Source organism: Brassica napus, chromosome C6 (genome assembly GCF_020379485.1).
Source record: "Brassica napus cultivar Da-Ae chromosome C6, Da-Ae, whole genome shotgun sequence".
In the NCBI taxonomy this organism is placed as follows: domain Eukaryota; kingdom Viridiplantae; phylum Streptophyta; class Magnoliopsida; order Brassicales; family Brassicaceae; genus Brassica; species Brassica napus.
In genome coordinates this window covers 29,219,148-29,235,869 of record NC_063449.1, presented here as the reverse complement: position 1 = coordinate 29,235,869, position 16,722 = coordinate 29,219,148, and the positions used below count along the sequence as shown (strand labels likewise).

The window sequence follows — 16,722 nt, the reverse complement described above, 5'->3', positions numbered from 1 at the left end:
CTTCATCTAATCATGTCTGATGAGAAGTGTTTAGAAATCAGGTTTAGAGTGATCAAGACTAAACAAGCATTAAAAATACTCAACAAGCAAGTTCATACAAGGATCTAATACAATAACACCATAGATCTTCACTAAGTTACTCTAATCTCCCTAACCCATGAATTCTTAAGGAAACTACTCACTAATCTCCATGAAAACACTTAATCTCATAATAGATTGAAGCATATTCAAGTAGATACAACAGAGAATAAAGATAAACAAGGATTAAACAAGCAAAACGAAATTAAAACTCAAGAACAGATGATGAACAATTGAAGAACAGCTCAAGAACACTAAGAACAATGATATTTCAAAGAGAGAGAGTTTTGACAAGTTAAATTATTACAAAGTTGGATAATGATGTTTCTTGCCCACCCTTTTGATAATAAGAAAGCAAATATTATACAGAAAAGTAGGAAAAATCGTGCAAAGGAAAGGTGGGTGGAAGAAAGTGGGAAGTTGGTTAATCCCATCAACTTTCAAGTGGTCCCCGGCAAGGATTGATACACCTATAGTAAATCGATCATAACTTATCCAATACAGCTTCAAATGACTTGAAACCACTTCTATTGGAAAGCTAACTCAATTTCCAGTGTCTCCACAAATTTTGAGCTTCAGAAGAGATTTTTAAGGCCTTCATCCGTGTTCATCTTTCACGCTCTGGCTTCAGAGCGGGTACGCCACCTCGCTGCCAAACCCCGCTCCAAATGTTTTGCTTCGTTTCTTCATAACACGCGCGAGCTACAGACCCCGCTCCACCAGGTCGCTCTACATATGGAGCGGGTACGCTACCTCGCTGCGTGAGGTCGCTCTGATAGGGAGATCGCTCAATGATCACTTTTAACACTTCTTTTGGTCTCCAATTGCACTCAAAATCCCACCAATGGTCCTCTAACTCATCCATGGTGCTCTCCAACACCTGATATGTACAAATGCAATGATATGCAACCTAAATGTGCCTAAATGATGCTCTAAATGACCAAACCATGCAAGAATAAGAAGTTAAAAACATGTAAATTCACAAGATATCAACTCCCCCACACTAGTCCTTTACTTGTCCTCAAGTAAACTTTCAAGTCCTAAGAAGGAAGAAGTTTGAAAAAGGGAGCTCATAGCCAAAAGACACACATCCTAGCTCTTCTACAACATTCCAAATGATCATAGCAAACAATCATTGGTCATTCTTTTATCAGTCTAGCTTCTCAATGCCTATCAACCTCTTTTTATTTCTTTATACAAAGTGCAATGCTCATCAATCAACAAGTAACTTCAACCAATTCTCACATTCATTCACACACACACACAAGGTGGATTCTCACAAATGGGCACATGATCTCAATCACTTGGCTTGGTAGATTAATGGTCTTTTATGAATAAAAAGAAAGGTTCAAATACAATCTTTTTAATGGTGGCAATCACTCAAGAACAAGGAGCATGATCATTATGCAAAATTTATCTAAGACTAGGAGCAATTCATGCATACATAGCTCATTCTCATCATTCTACTCTTCTTCCTAAGTGATTACAAATTCTACCCATCTTTTATATTTCAAAACCCAAGTATATACACTTCACTCACATTTCTCACCAAGTGAACTCTTTTTTTTTTTTATTTACATGATCAACCAACTAAGAACTTGACACTCTTTTTATTTCCCCATTATGATCTTTCATTCATTTTTTTTTTTTACTTTGGGGAATTCTAATTGACACACTTAAGAGTTTTTCTTCTTTTATTTTCTTGGTTCCTATTGGTTTTCTTTTCTTATTGACACTCTTTGATCTTTTTCTCTTCTCTCAAACCCAAGATATAACAACTTAAAAACACACAAACTCACTCACCATCCTAGATGCTAGTTCAAATGAGGATCTTATGCTAGCAATAGATGAGAACAAACATATGTCGCTCCCAATACTCTCAAGATTTTGCACATGACAAGCTATCAATAAGAGACCTCACTCAACAAATCGATATTGGTTTCAAAGAATGGCAAGGGTTCAAGGGTAGGGAGTGCTATTTGGGTTAATCAAAGGATAAGACATGGAATAAGATAACCCAAATGTGTATGAAATCCATGATCAAGTATGCAAGTGCCCATATGCAAGAGAGATTAAATTCATTATGCTCAAGTTCAGTTTGTAATTGGTTTCAAGAACAATGTCAATATCATATGAGCAACATGTTTCAAAAAGAGTTTTCAAGGCTCAAGAGATGCTTGTAGATATGTTCTTTTCATGGCAATTTCAATCATGGCTCCCTATGCATAATTCAAAACTCACAACTCTTTTTAAATTTTTTTTTTTTTTTTTTTTTTTTTTTTTTTTTTTTTTTTTTTTTAGAAATCACAAGAAAATCCAAAATGCAAATCATTAAAATCCACACAGATGCAAAGTGCTAGATATGTCAAATGCAAATCATCCAAATAAAACCAAGCAAAATGATCAGTTTTTATAGTACCCCCACCACACTCGAATCACACAGTCTCTTGTGTGACTTTGAATTTGGAGTGGTTTACATGATAAGTAAAATAAAAATTACTAGAGATGTGGAGAGATTTTAAACCGGATTAGAGTACTTACCTTGTGACTGTAGCGACTTGAGCATGTCACTATGGATATGTCGCTATGAGCATGTCTCCACAGCACTTGTGTTTCTTTCCTAGCCTCTTTTGAATCCTTTCCTTTTCCTGAGCACCTTCCAAACTGAAATGACACACAATTCACACAAACAAACACACAAACAAGGATAGTTCACACAATTTATTAAAAACATTCACACATATATACAAAGGATACTCTTGAGATTTCCTCCCAAGTGAGCTTGTTTTAAGTCTCTAGCTTGACTTTGTGTGCTTGCTAATCATAAGTATCAAAAGGTTGAGCCAATGCACCTTTGGTCCCTCTCCTCCAAGAACAAGGAACCAAGTATGCAAAGGAGCACACTACTGTCCATAGAAAATAGACAGATTTTTCCTCAAAGAGCTTCACTAAAGATATGACATGAGTTATGAAATGCTCCTTGAGGTTCAGATGATCATGAGAATCAAAAGCATTAGGTGGAAACACAAAATCAACTACATGTTCAAATGAGGTTTTAACAAAGTAGTCAACTCTATCTCCATCAATCAAATAATACACAATGTTCACATTCTCATGATAGTTTTCAGCATGGGGGTTTTCTATCTCAAGCAAGAGCTTATCCACATCAAGTTCATCCCCTAAATCAGGAAGTTCAAGAAGAGGTCTAGGTTCATCAAGAATGAAAAACTCAGATTCAAGATCAAATGAAGCACATAGATAGCTCTTGTCAAAACAAACTTCAATATGATCTCTAACAAGCTTTTCTATTCTCAACTCATCTAGTTTCTTAGTTTCACATATCAGATCAAGACATTCATTCATGAGCACAAGAGAATTAAGACCAGAGATATTATTCTCACCACAAGGCAAGCATATTTCCTCGAGTTGAAGTTTTAAAGTGGAAATTTCTATACCTTCCAGTTGGAGTGGTGGAGCCCAATACATTACCTCATTAAGGGCACAAGCAGCATCTAACTCATACTGGGTAACCTCCCTTTCTTCAAACTCTGCTCGGTCCCTAATGAGGTGTATCCGGATAAGTTGTGCTAGGTTTCTCTTTGTCTTGTCCCGATTCTCTTTCATTCTCTGAAGCCGATGCAACTCATCCCTTTGGTCTGGTGTGAGTATGCGTATATCAAAGGGTGGTGGCTTCACATATGGCTGATCTTCAATGCGATCTTCAAATGTCTCTTCCTCTTCTTGTGGCTTCTCAGAGTAGCTTGAAGCCATCTCTACAAATAACAAAAGCTAGAAGAAGAGGTTAGTAGCTATACAAAAGCAAAACAAAGCATAAGAAAATAAAGCTTAATCTCAAGAAAGTTTGAAATCTTAATGACAAATCTACTTAGTTCCCCGGCAACGGCGCCAAATTGATTACGCGTTTAAGCACACACCAATTAACCTAATGTGCCAACAATACCACAATCGAATGGTATGTCATTGTAGCATTTTAGGATCGAATCCACAGAGAACTAGAGACTTATAACACCAAGAATACACAAACCTTCCTAATCTAAGCAAACAAGAAGATAGATGATTTGTAACAAACTAATATCCTAGAAATATAAACAAGTGAATCCATGGGCTAAGGGAATTGACTTCAAGTAACTAAGATCCAATCTAGGTGACAAGCTTTCAATCAAAGTAATCTCTTAAGTCTAAACACAATTTTAGACAAGTCCTATGTCTAGGTAAATGTCCATTTGCTTAGAAATCATTAAACATCAAATGTCTTTGGCTTAATTCAATCAAGCAATCTTTAAGTTCAAGTTTAATAACTATCTAGCAATTTTAACATCAAGTGTCCTTGGCTAATCTCACTAGAGCTTAGTTGAGTTGATTCAAACACTTCATCTAATCATGTCTAATGAGAAGTGTTTAGAAATCAGGTTTAGAGTGATCAAGACTAAACAAGCATTAAAAATATTCAACAAGCAAGTTCATACAAGGATCTAATACAATAACACCATAGATCTTCACTAAGTTACTCTAATCTCCCTAACCCATGAATTCCTAAGGAAACTACTCACTAATCTCCATGAAAACACTTAATCTCATAATAGATTGAAGCATATTCAAGTAGATACAACAGAGAATAAAGATAAACAAGGATTAAACAAGCCAAACGAAATTAAAACTCAAGAACAGATGATGAACAATTGAAGAACAGCTCAAGAACACTAAGAACAATTATATTTCAAAGAGAGAGAGTTTTGACAAGTTCAATTATTACAAAGTTGGATAATGATGTTTCTTGCCCACCCTTTTGATAATAAGAAAGCAAATATTATACAGAAAAGTAGGAAAAATCGTGCAAAGGAAAGGTGGGTGGAAGAAAGTGGGAAGTTGGTTAATCCCATCAACTTTCAAGTGGTCCCCGGCAAGGATTGATACACCTATAGTAAATCGATCATAACTTATCCAATACAGCTTAAAATGACTTGAAACCACTTCTATTGGAAAGCTAACTCAATTTCCAGTGTCTCCACAAATTTTGAGCTTCAGAAGAGATTTTTAAGGCCTTCATCCGTGTTCATCTTTCACGCTCTGGCTTCAGAGCGGGTACGCCACCTCGCTGCCAAACCCCGCTCCAAATGTTTTGCTTCGTTTCTTCATAACACGCGCGAGCTACAGACCCCGCTCCACCAGGTCGCTCTACATATGGAGCGGGTACGCTACCTCGCTGCGTGAGGTCGCTCTGATAGGGAGATCGCTCAATGATCACTTTTAACACTTCTTTTGGTCTCCAATTGCACTCAAAATCCCACCAATGGTCCTCTAACTCATCCATGGTGCTCTCCAACACCTGATATGTACAAATGCAATGATATGCAACCTAAATGTGCCTAAATGATGCTCTAAATGACCAAACCATGCAAGAATAAGAAGTTAAAAACATGTAAATTCACAAGATATCAATTTGGCGGGAACGAAACTCACGGAGACATGGACAGCACCCGCGACCCCCTGAGGTTCTTTTTCGGATAATTGATACTCATCAAGAACATAATCATGTCTCTCAGGCCTTTAGACAAGAGACTTGACAAGGTTTTCCAAAGCTGGATTGAAGCGGTCCAAATTAACTTAGCTATTTTCCCCTTTTTTAAACAAAGTTAGAAACAAAAGTAGCTTTTTGCTGTAACAAAGGACATTTTTCTTTTGAATCTAATTTAACATTTTATTCAAAAAAAAAAAAAGGAGAGAGAGAGAGAGAGACAATGTCGTTTACAGGGACACTAGACAAATGCAAAGCGTGTGACAAGACTGTATATGTTATGGATTTGATGACACTGGAAGGAATGCCTTACCACAAGTCATGCTTCAGGTGCAGCCATTGCAAAGCTCATTTTGAACAACTCTTCAAAGAATCTGGAAACTTCAGCAAGAATTTTCAGACAGGTTAAAAAAGATATATTCTGTTTTTATCTTCTTGCTCTGTTTTTAAAACCTCTAACGATCTTGGCTGTTTACTCTTAATTATTTTGTAGCAGGAAAGACTGAGAAATCGAATGAGATGGTATGCACATAAACTCTCAAATCTTCCTATGTTTTTGTTGTTCATCAACTTTTTTAAAATGTGTTCTTTTTGAATCTAGACCTACGTTGCACGGAAGCTTCATCGGACGTCCGCTTCCCGCTTCGGAACCGGAATCGGAATCGGAACCTTGTGGAAGCTTGCGGAATCTCGCTTCCAAAACGTTTCTAAAATATTCTCTTTAAAAACTTGTTGGAAGCTTACGATTCCGTTTTGGAATCACGCTTCCGTTTTTTAAAAAATGCAATGTATATCAATAAAATATAAAACCATAGTTTTAATCTATATAAAATAAAAAAATCAATAGTAATGAATATTGAGTTATAAATATACAAATATTAAAAATAATACTATAAATTATGTTTATGCATTGAAATTTTTTATTAAAGATATAGCACAAGTTGAAATATATTGTGTCAATTATTTATGAAGTATTAAAAATAATTAATATAACATTTTTTGTAAACTTCATTTATGTGTATTTTTACAGTTTTAATATAAAATAATTTCAAAATTATTATAAATGAATAAATGTATTATTTCAAATTTAAATCATAAATTTTTAGTCCTAATTTTTTTTTAAATTAATATATATATATATATATATATATATATATATATATATTTATTTATATATGGATATACGCTTCCAACACGTACCCGCTTCCTAATATTTTAAAAAATCTCGCTTCTGCGCTTCTTTACGCTTCCGCTTCCACGTACCCGCTTCCGTTTCCATGTAACGTAGATCTAGACGAGGCCTCCAAGCAAGTTATCTTCATTCTTTAGCGGAACACAAGACAAATGTGCAGCTTGTAAGAAAACCGTTTATCCTCTAGAGAAAATGACTATGGAAGGAGAATCTTACCACAAGGCTTGCTTTAGATGCGCACACAGTGGTTGCCCATTAACACACTCTTCATATGCTGCTCTCAATGGCATCCTTTATTGTAAGGTCCATTTCAGTCAGCTTTTTCTCGAGAAAGGTAACTACAATCATGTCCTCCAAGCCGCTGCTAACCACCGACGTACACCTGAGGAAGACAAAACCCAACCAAACGAAAATAAAAAAAAACCCTACAGAAGATGAAACTTCTGATGCAGGTCCTGAAGCAGATGAAGAACATGAGTCATAAGATAATTAATCCAGGTCCTTTCTTTGTGAAATGAAAGAACAAAATAAACCCATAAAAAAACATTTTTTTTTTAGTAATCCCTTGTATATTGAAAGAGAAACATTACAACATTCGGGGTAGTCACGTGTCATTACCACAATGATTCTTAGAATCTATAAAGAAAAAAGTTGCTTCATCTACATATATAATAAGTTTTTTATTAAAGTAACCATAAATTAATTAATGTTCTTCATTTTTTCCATAAATAAAAATTACGGAATTTCCTAATGTGGCAAAAATATATATGACAATTAATGATTTTGAATAATAAAGATTTGATAAAAATTAACGTATCCTCTATCATATTTTTTTCAATTTTAACTTACTAAAATAAATTAAACAACCACATTAACCATATAATAAAAATTTAGATTTTTCTGTATATATTATATTTTATTTTTTTGAAAATGACTATAAATTACTAAAACTGTTAAAAGTTTCACTTAAAATTTCAGTGAACCATGGTTTAAATTTTTTATTACAAGATACAAATAATTACAAAATCATATAAGTATGAAATCTCATTCAATAAATATTAAGATTATATATATATATATATATTAATATAGTTTAAATTAAAAAATATACCATATAAAATATAAAAATATTTTAATTTTGAAATTTTGCTTTCAAATGTTTTTTGATAAAATTTTTGAACAAATATTGACAACTTAATATTTAAATTTTAAATTTTGCATTGATTTTTTTTAATTATAAATTATTAAACAAATGATTGAAAACAATATAAGTAGACAAAACTATTTATTAAATATCAATATTAAAAATATATTATATATATGTTAATCTCCTTTAAATATAATTATAGACCATATAAAATAAAAAAGTGCTTGTTCAGATTAATAAAATTTATTTATGTGTTCGCATCAATTTAATAATATACGCACTAGGTATTGAATTTTTTAATATTTTATATATATATATATTTATTATTTTATAATATGTAAAAAAAATAATACATAAAATTGTGTAAAAAAATATAAAACATAAAAACAATTTATATATAATATTTATCTCGCACAAGGTGTAGATCTTAACCTAGATCAAACAACCTCGTTCTTGAACCATCCTAGTTAAATCAACAATCTTTTCTTTTTTTTGCTAATTTGTTTTTCAACTTTTATGTTATATCTGTAAAATTTAGGAATTTTAATTTAAAATCAACGGTTAAATGAAACTAATATCAACAGAGTTTGGTATAATCCATGTTCTAAAACGCGTTCTCCGCGGCCGCGTACTCGCCGGAAAACCGTGACTCGGCTGGTCACCGCCACGGTTTGATACTATTTTCTCAGTTAATCGCCAAAAATTATAAGTTCATTGCTTTATAGATTTTAAACTTGATATCACATTCTAAGTTATAGATTTGTATTATTTAGACCAAAACTTACAAAATTAATATGAAAAAGACTGAAATCGCAAAAAATATAAAAATAATAGAAAACAGCTGCAGGTTTCGCAGGAAGAAGGTGGAAGACGATGGCAATTTTGTCAATTACCATTTTATTTAACCTTATTCTAAAAATATTGTCCAAAATGTTCAATGTGACAGTCAAACCCGTGTTGGGCAGGCTAATTAAGCTCAATAAAGAACACTATACCATGCTTCCAGGACGTGATACTTAAACTTATTTAATATATAATCATATACTTATTTAGAAACCCTAAAATAACTCTCCGATTAATCTCCGTATAATCTCCGATTAATTGATTACGCGCTAGGCCCTACCCGGCCCCACGCATAACGTCTAGCGTAGTTTCGATTTGAGGGTATAATATATGTTATTGGGTTGTAGAATATAATATTCTTAATGGCAGTAATTAAAATGACTCTCACATAATAGATAGAAAGTTTTGATTCAAATTCTAACTTGGTTGTTGAATAAATTAGTTTTCAAATTAGATGCTTTTCATTTTAAATGGAGAATGGCTAACATTATCACAGTAACTGACATAAAAATATGTGTATAGAAGGCAAAAACATAACAATAAAGACATTCTTTTTAGTCAAACTTCTATTAATTTCTATAGTTTAACAAATTGGTTATTTCTATCTAGAGCATCCTATTTAAAACAACAATCTAATCTTTTATACCACTTCTATTAAACTTGGAAATTAGAATTTATAATGAATACATATTGACTTACCTTACTATAAAATCTATCAGTTTTAATTAATTTCAAGATATTTTTCCTATTTTTTTCATGATTTGTTTGTATGAGTCATCTTGTTTATTATATGTTTACTCTCGATTTCTTTCTATGTTTTTCAATTTATGGTACTTTTGAAAAATATCTACAAATCTAATTTGTTATATATAAGATATTCATGGATGCAATACAACCTCATCACTCTTTATTTTAAAGTTTTCGCTTTTTGTTGCATCATCAAAAATGGCTAAAACCACAATTCTTGCTATTTTCATGGTTGTTCTTGTTTTAGGTTTGTTTTACACTTAACTATAGTAAAGATTATTTCTACGTTTTATCTTTGATTTGATAATGTTTAATTTCTTCATGACCTTTTTAACATATAACAAAATAAAGATGATGGTAATACATGTTTTCATCATTTATTTTTAGGGACGGTGATGGAGTCACAAGGACAAGAAATGTGTACTGATTAGGATCAGTAGATTGCCAAGCTAAACCATGTAATGATCAGTGTGTAGCCAAGTATAATGGAAATGGCAGGTGCTTACACACAATGTGCGTCTGCACTTATATTTGTAAAACTTAATTTTTATTTGTTACTAATAAACTATCATCAAATATATTTAAATAAAAATGTGTGAAAAAGAATATCGCAATTTTCTTAGAACGTGAATTCTTATTTCAGCTATTGGACATCATAACAAAACATGAATTATAAACAACTAGTAAGTATTGGTATGTTAAGTGGCAATGTCATATTTGAAGCACAACATGACGTAAATTATTTTTTTTTGCTGTTTAACCAGTTTGGATCTAAGTCCCGACAGTTAGCACGTTAGTCCGGTAACCTACGTGTAGCTACCCAAAATATTAGTCAAAAAATATTTCAAACCCAAATCTATTAATGTGATAATCAAATATAGCATTAAGTGCATTCTTTCTGGAATCGTCAGAATCAACCGCTAGATGCATCAAAAAAGACATGAATTATAAACCGCAAATTTCAGCATATATGCCATATAGTCAGATATATCGATCATAATTAAAAAAAATAACTTTTTCAACATTATAGATGATGAAAATGTAAAAGTATAGTACAAAATTCATAAAAATGTCTAATAACAATTAATTTGTGTAAAATATCTAATATCAATTAAAAATATCTTATGCGTTATTAAGTTATTGGCTCAATAGAGAGTGATGCAGATGTTGAATTCGAGAAACTTACGTATGGCTTCATAATTAAGAGTGGTTTTAAGACAAATATATTTGTTCAAAGTGCAGTGATTGCTATGTATGCTAAATGCGTAGACTTTAAAACTGCAAGTACTATGTTACAAGATCTGGAAGTTTTTTTTTTTGGTAGGATGCAAGGGACAAAAGCCCCCTACTTTTTATTAAGCAAAAAACTTCAAAGACAACTACATGCAACATTTCCGAGTTCTAGCTATCTCATGGAAATCCTCCGATAGCATAGAAGTAACATGCTCCGGAACCAACTCAAAGAAATGTAAACCATAAGGTAGAGAAAACGCATAGTTTGCCAATCCATCGGCTAGACGATTAGCCTCCCTATACACATGAGATATTTTGACTATCCAGTCTCTTGATATGAAGCCATAGCACAAGCGTACTAGGAACGACAAGGGATGAGTATCATGTATCCCTGTCTTTAGAAAACCCACCACACTCTCCGAATCCACCTCCACTTCGAGCCGTCGAATACCATTGTCCCATGCTATGCACAGTCCATAATAAACACCCCACAACTCTGCTAAAGGGGCGGAACAAATGCCAATGTTAATAGCAAAGCCCCCTTTCCACCTTCCATTTTCATCTCTTATCACCCCACCTGCTGCCGCCAGCCCCGGGTTCCCTTTAGAAGCTTCGTCCGTGTTCAGTTTGCACCATCCCGACATTGGTCGTGTCCATGTGATTTGTCTCTCCATTCGCGCCCCAATCACCTGTTTGTGCCTCTGATTGTTATTCGCTTTTATCACCTCCTGAGTCTTATCCTTAACAAACTGCACTCTGTCTCTACACTTCCCTGTTTCACCGAACACATACCCACATCTCCACTTCCAGCACCACCACACAGTAAGGGCGAAAAGCGTTGGCCATTTATCTCCACCAGCCGTTGAGTCTTGCGCTAAATTTTCATATAACCATTCTAGAAGTGGCTGGTTACAGAACCTTTGATATCTGCTTGGTGCCATAAGTCTCCTCCATATTCCAGCAGCTGCCTGACAGTCTCGAAGGGCATGAAGAATAGTCTCATTACCGTTCCGACATAGCGTACACATGCCATTATCACTCATATGCCTTCGTTTCCGCTCCATATTAGTCATGATCACTTGGTGTGAGACCAACCATAGGAAGACCCTTACTCGTTCTGGTGTCATAACACGCCACACTCGAGCAAATAAAGCTTCCATGTTCGGTCTTGGTAAGTCATCTCTTGTAAGAAAGGCATACGCTGATTTCACAGAGAAGATTCCATCTTTACTTTCTCCCCAAGACATTCTGTCTCTAGCTCCAGTAACCTCATCAATGACGACCGTGGCGAGCCTAAGTCGATTTTGATGCGATATATACGGTTCAATTTGTTGTACTAACCAACCCACTCCCTGTTGCCATAAATCACGGGCTGTTGCCTCCAATATGGCCTCCGGAATCGCGACGTTGCTTAAACCCTGTAAGGGTTCATTCAATAGCCAATTATCCTTCCAGAACCGGACATGATGCCCATCCCCTAGTATCCAGGAGACGCTTGGAACCACGATCTGTCTGATTCCCAAAATCAAACTTCTCCATGTAGGCGACCAATTTCCTTGAGCAACCAACCACGATGTTTCATATATCTCGCCCACCCGAAACTTTTTTCGCAGGATTTGAACCCATAAACCATCATGTGTGTTAAGCAATCGCCATCCAAGTTTAGCTAGTAGAGCTATATTCATTCCTTTAGCTGACCTTAAACCAAGCCCACCTTCTCTTTTTGGTTTGCATATTCTCTCCCAAGCCACCATGTGTTGTTTTCTGTTCCCTTCTCCACTCCCCCAGATGAAGGACCTAGCAATTCTATCCAGCTGTTCCAAAATCGACACAGGGAGAGCTATAGAACTCATTATATGGACCGGAATTGATGCGAGGACAGACTTAGTGAGAGTTATCCTACCCGCCATACTCAGAAACCTCCTCTTCCACCCAGCCAATTTAGATGCAACCTTCTGAATCACTTCTCCAAACGTCTCTTTGTTGATTCGCTTCTGTAAAACAGGCATTCCTAGATACTTTCCTAACTCCTTTGTACCTTTAATGCCACTCTCATTACTTATCGAGTTAGCTAGATCTCGATGAACATTCTCGGAGAAGAATATTAGAGATTTCGCCAAACTAACCTTCTGGCCAGAAGCTTCACAGAATCTCTCCAAAACCTTACGTACCACTCGAATCTGTGATAGTGATGCTTCAGCAAACAATATCAGATCATCCGCGAAGCAGACATGTGATAAGGATGGTCCGCCCCTGGATAATGTGATTGGTTTCCATTCCTTATTGGCCACAGAAAATTCGATCTGGTGACACAATCTCTCCATGCATAGCACAAACAAGTACGGAGACAACGGGTCCCCCTGTCTCAGTCCCCGTTGGGGCGTAAACGCTTCTGTTCTCTCTCCATTCCATAGTAGACTCATACCAGGATTCGTAACACATTCCATAATCCATTTAATCCATATATGTGGTAGTTTCGCAGCATAGAGAGTATCTTCTAGAAAATCCCACCTGATGCGATCATATGCTTTTTCAAGATCCAACTTAAGCAACATCCAGCCTTTCCGTCCTTTCTTCCTCCTCATGGAATGGACCGCTTCCTGAACCACAATTATATTGTCAGTACTTAGCCTCCCTGGAATAAAGCTCGCTTGTGCTGGGCCTATTAGCTTTGGCATTAGCTTCTTTAATCTCAACACCATCGCTTTTGTTATTGTCTTGAACAAAACATTGCATAAGCTAATGGGACGAAACTGCATAATCTTTTCCGGTTTTATAACTTTTGGTATGAGAACTACCATTGCATCATTCATGCCCTCCGTTAGGACTCCGGATTCAAAGAAACTCAGTCCACATCGAGTGACTGATTCGCCCACAACCTCCCACGAGTCTTGATAAAAGACCGGCTGAAAACCATCTGGCCCCGGAGCCTTATATTTTCCCATCGATCGAACCGCAGATTCCATGTCTACTCCCGAGAAAGGTTTATTCAAACTCACCAGCTCATCCCATGTAGGCGCAGTGAAACCTTGCTGAGGTAACTTTTGTGTATCTAGGGATATATCCTCCGTCGAGTAAAGTCTCTTATAGTAGTTGATTGCTAGTCTCTGTAACTCTTCCGACTGCTCAATCCAACGCCCATCATCATCTTTTAGCATCTCAATTTTATTTCTCTTCCTCCTCACTATAGTACTCGTATGGTAGTAATTTGTGTTCCTATCTCCAAGTACTATCCATTTTTCTCGTGATTTCTGATACCAGAGCACCTCCTCCTGCTCGAGGACAACATCAAACTCCTTTTGTAATGTGGCTTCCCTTATCAGAAGATCATCATTCAGATTCCTTTCCAACTCCTCTTGGATTTCCTTAATTTCCCCCAGTAGTTTTTCCTTTCTTTTTCGCACATCCCCAAAGATTTCTTTATTCCATTTCTGAAGCTTTGTTTTGAGAACTACCAGTGCCTCAGGAGTACTCAGTTCCCTATTCCAAGACGTTGAGAGTAACTCCTTGAACCCGTCATGTTTTAGCCATGCAGCTTCAAACCTGAATGGTCTTCTTCTTGTGTTTCCTCTCTGTTCTGGCTCCAATTGAACATAGACCGGTGCATGATCCGATGCTAGGAAGGGGAGATGTGAGACCACCGCCTCCTGCCATCTCACTCGCGTCTGTGCACTACACAAAACTCTATCAAGACGCTTGGCCACAAAATTGCGTGTTTCTTTACCTCTTCTCCAAGTAAACTGATTCCCTTTGAAACCCATATCCACCAATGCTAGTTCATTGATCCAGTCCCCGAACGCCAGTGAATCTGGTGAAAGTCTACCGTTCCCTCCAGTTCGCTCATCCAACCTCACAATAGTATTGAAATCGCCACCCAACATAACCGGTTCATCTATATTTTCCAGTACTCGTTTTAACTGCCCCCAAAGACCACTCCTGCGGCTAGCCGTAGGGGCCGCATAGACAGCGACGAGATGTATGATGTCCATACCAACCACCACCTTCACGTGAACAAACTGATCAGAAGATTCCACAACCGTGATAACCCCGACCTGATCCCTCCATAAAACCCAAATACCTCCTCTCTGACCAATGGCATCCACTCGAAAAGAGTTCTCAAATCCCAAACTCTGACATATTTTCATTGCTTTATCCCCGCCCGCATGAGTCTCAAATAAAGCAAGAAAATCAGTTTTAAACTTCTTCAAAATATACCGAATAGACCGTCTGAAATTGGGTTTATTTGCCCCCCGGCAATTCCAGAATAAGCAATTCATCATCATAAATATAATAGTATCTGATTGAATTCCCGGGGCACCCTGTTATGCGAGAGATAACACTCTCCCATCTTCCTGTAGGTTCGTCTGTGTACCAGCTGTTCGCTGCTCTGCTTCGCTGATACTACCATCCATTGGATTTTCCAATTCCTCATCACACAGCTGAGGGGTCTTAGGCACAGCCTTAGCTTTCTCCATGTTATCTCTGAATGCTCCACCTTGTCTCCCTACATTGTTGTTTTCTACTCTCAGTCTTTTCCCAGACTCTGATAGGTTTATTTCCCCCTTCGTTGGCCCAAAGATCAAACCTCTTACCGGTCTGTTGTTAATCTTCTTCAACTTGCCTCTTGCTCCCTCCATCGTTTTTTTATTGCCCATCCATCTCTCCTTAGTCTCCCACTTCGAAACAGATGGTACACTTGTAGTCCCGCCAAAAACAATGCTTTCCTTCTCTTGCAAGACTCCCTTACCCTTATTATCCTTGATATTCATCTTCTGACTCTCCCTATCCTCCTCACCCGGGCTAACATCATCTCCTACTTCCCCCGTTTTTCTGTCTATATCAAGGCTTCCATACTTGTTCGATAACACAATCTTCTTAGTTTCTTTCATCTCACTATTGGATCTGTCAGTCTCTCCTTTCGAACTTTTTCCTGTCATGCCAGTAGACGACCGAGGCAACGCTTGTGCTCCTCTTCTCGATCCTCGTGCTTGAATAAAGCCATCTTCCTGCGGTTGTGGGACTTGGGCGGTCGTTTGTTTAACTTGTGCTGACACCTCCGTTAAAGTCATTGAAATGGCCATTCGTTCCGCAATCGTTCTTGGACATCCATGCACTAAATGCCCGTATACCCCACATTTGGAGCAAATCTCAGTTAGTCCCTCATAAGAAACGAAGTACCTGTCTCCATTTATTAGGACGGTCCCCTTCAAAGGTTTTGCTAGATTAACCTCAACGCAAATTCTCGCGAACCGCGCTCTTTCAAAGTTCAACGTAGTTGGATCCACACGAATTGGCTTACCTAGACCCTTAGCAATTCCCATAAGAATCGATCGATGGTAAAAATTTACCGGGATATTCGTTAATCTGATCCAAACCGGTGTTGTAGCAATGTTATCTTTTAATGGATCAAACTCTGGTGACCACGCTCGCACCATGAGGTAACTACCAAAGGCCCTCCATGGTCCTCCTGTCAATGCTGCCAGATACTCCTCTTCCCTTTCAAAGCGAACCATGAAGAACTGCCTCGGTAGATCCATCACATACATTCTCCCCTTCGGATTCCATAGTTCCCGTAACTTCCTATTCACTGCAGAGATCGCAACGTTTCTCCCCAAGACCCTAACAATCATACACTTCTTCCACAACCCATTCATCGCTTCGAGGACCTCGTTTTCAATCGTAATTGATGGTTCTCCATCCTCCCCATTCGGGAACTCCACGTGGAGTCTATTAGACACAAACGAGTCCTCGATCAAAACCTCTGGAACCGGCATACCCCCTCCTACCGTACTTGCTGCCTTCGAAGCCCATGAGATTCCCTTATCAAGCGGTTCTCCTGGTCTGTTGGTTCTCTCACCCACGTCCGTCATGCTCGCGTCGTGATCCTCCGAATTCGGAACCATAGAAACACCGTTCGCCTCCATGCCCTCCACTCCTTCCGTACTT

The 16,722-nt window shown here is 37.0% G+C and overlaps 1 protein-coding gene and 1 pseudogene across 2 annotated transcripts; one reads left to right on the top strand and one right to left on the bottom strand.

The window, feature by feature from the left end:
• Positions 1-5,419: 5,419 nt before the first annotated feature.
• On the top strand, positions 5,420-7,292 carry LOC106432719 (LIM domain-containing protein PLIM2c-like). Of its 2 annotated transcripts, none has more exons than XM_048760245.1 (3): positions 5,420-6,018; positions 6,108-6,136; positions 6,909-7,292. In XM_048760245.1, the coding sequence occupies exons 1-3, from the start codon at positions 5,838-5,840 to the stop codon at positions 7,242-7,244; spliced, it is 546 nt and encodes a 181-aa protein (XP_048616202.1). In that variant the 5' UTR covers positions 5,420-5,837; the 3' UTR covers positions 7,245-7,292. The 2 variants fall into 2 exon arrangements, with proteins under 2 accessions (XP_048616202.1, XP_048616203.1); XM_048760246.1 differs by having other exon boundaries at positions 5,426-6,018; positions 6,111-6,136.
• Positions 7,293-9,846: 2,554 nt separating this feature from the next.
• On the bottom strand, positions 9,847-16,720 carry LOC106454232 (annotated as a pseudogene).
• Between the last annotated feature and the right edge of the window lie 2 nt (positions 16,721-16,722).

Excerpts from the sequence above, each read along its gene's own strand:
- LOC106432719 (XM_048760245.1), top strand. The coding sequence starts at position 5,838 with ATGTCGTTTACAGGGACACTAGACAAATGCAAAGCGTGTGACAAGACT. Across the intron at positions 6,019-6,107 it reads CAGCAAGAATTTTCAGACAG|CAGGAAAGACTGAGAAATCG; the intron begins GTTAAAAAAGAT and ends ATTATTTTGTAG. Across the intron at positions 6,137-6,908 it reads CTGAGAAATCGAATGAGATG|ACGAGGCCTCCAAGCAAGTT; the intron begins GTATGCACATAA and ends ACGTAGATCTAG.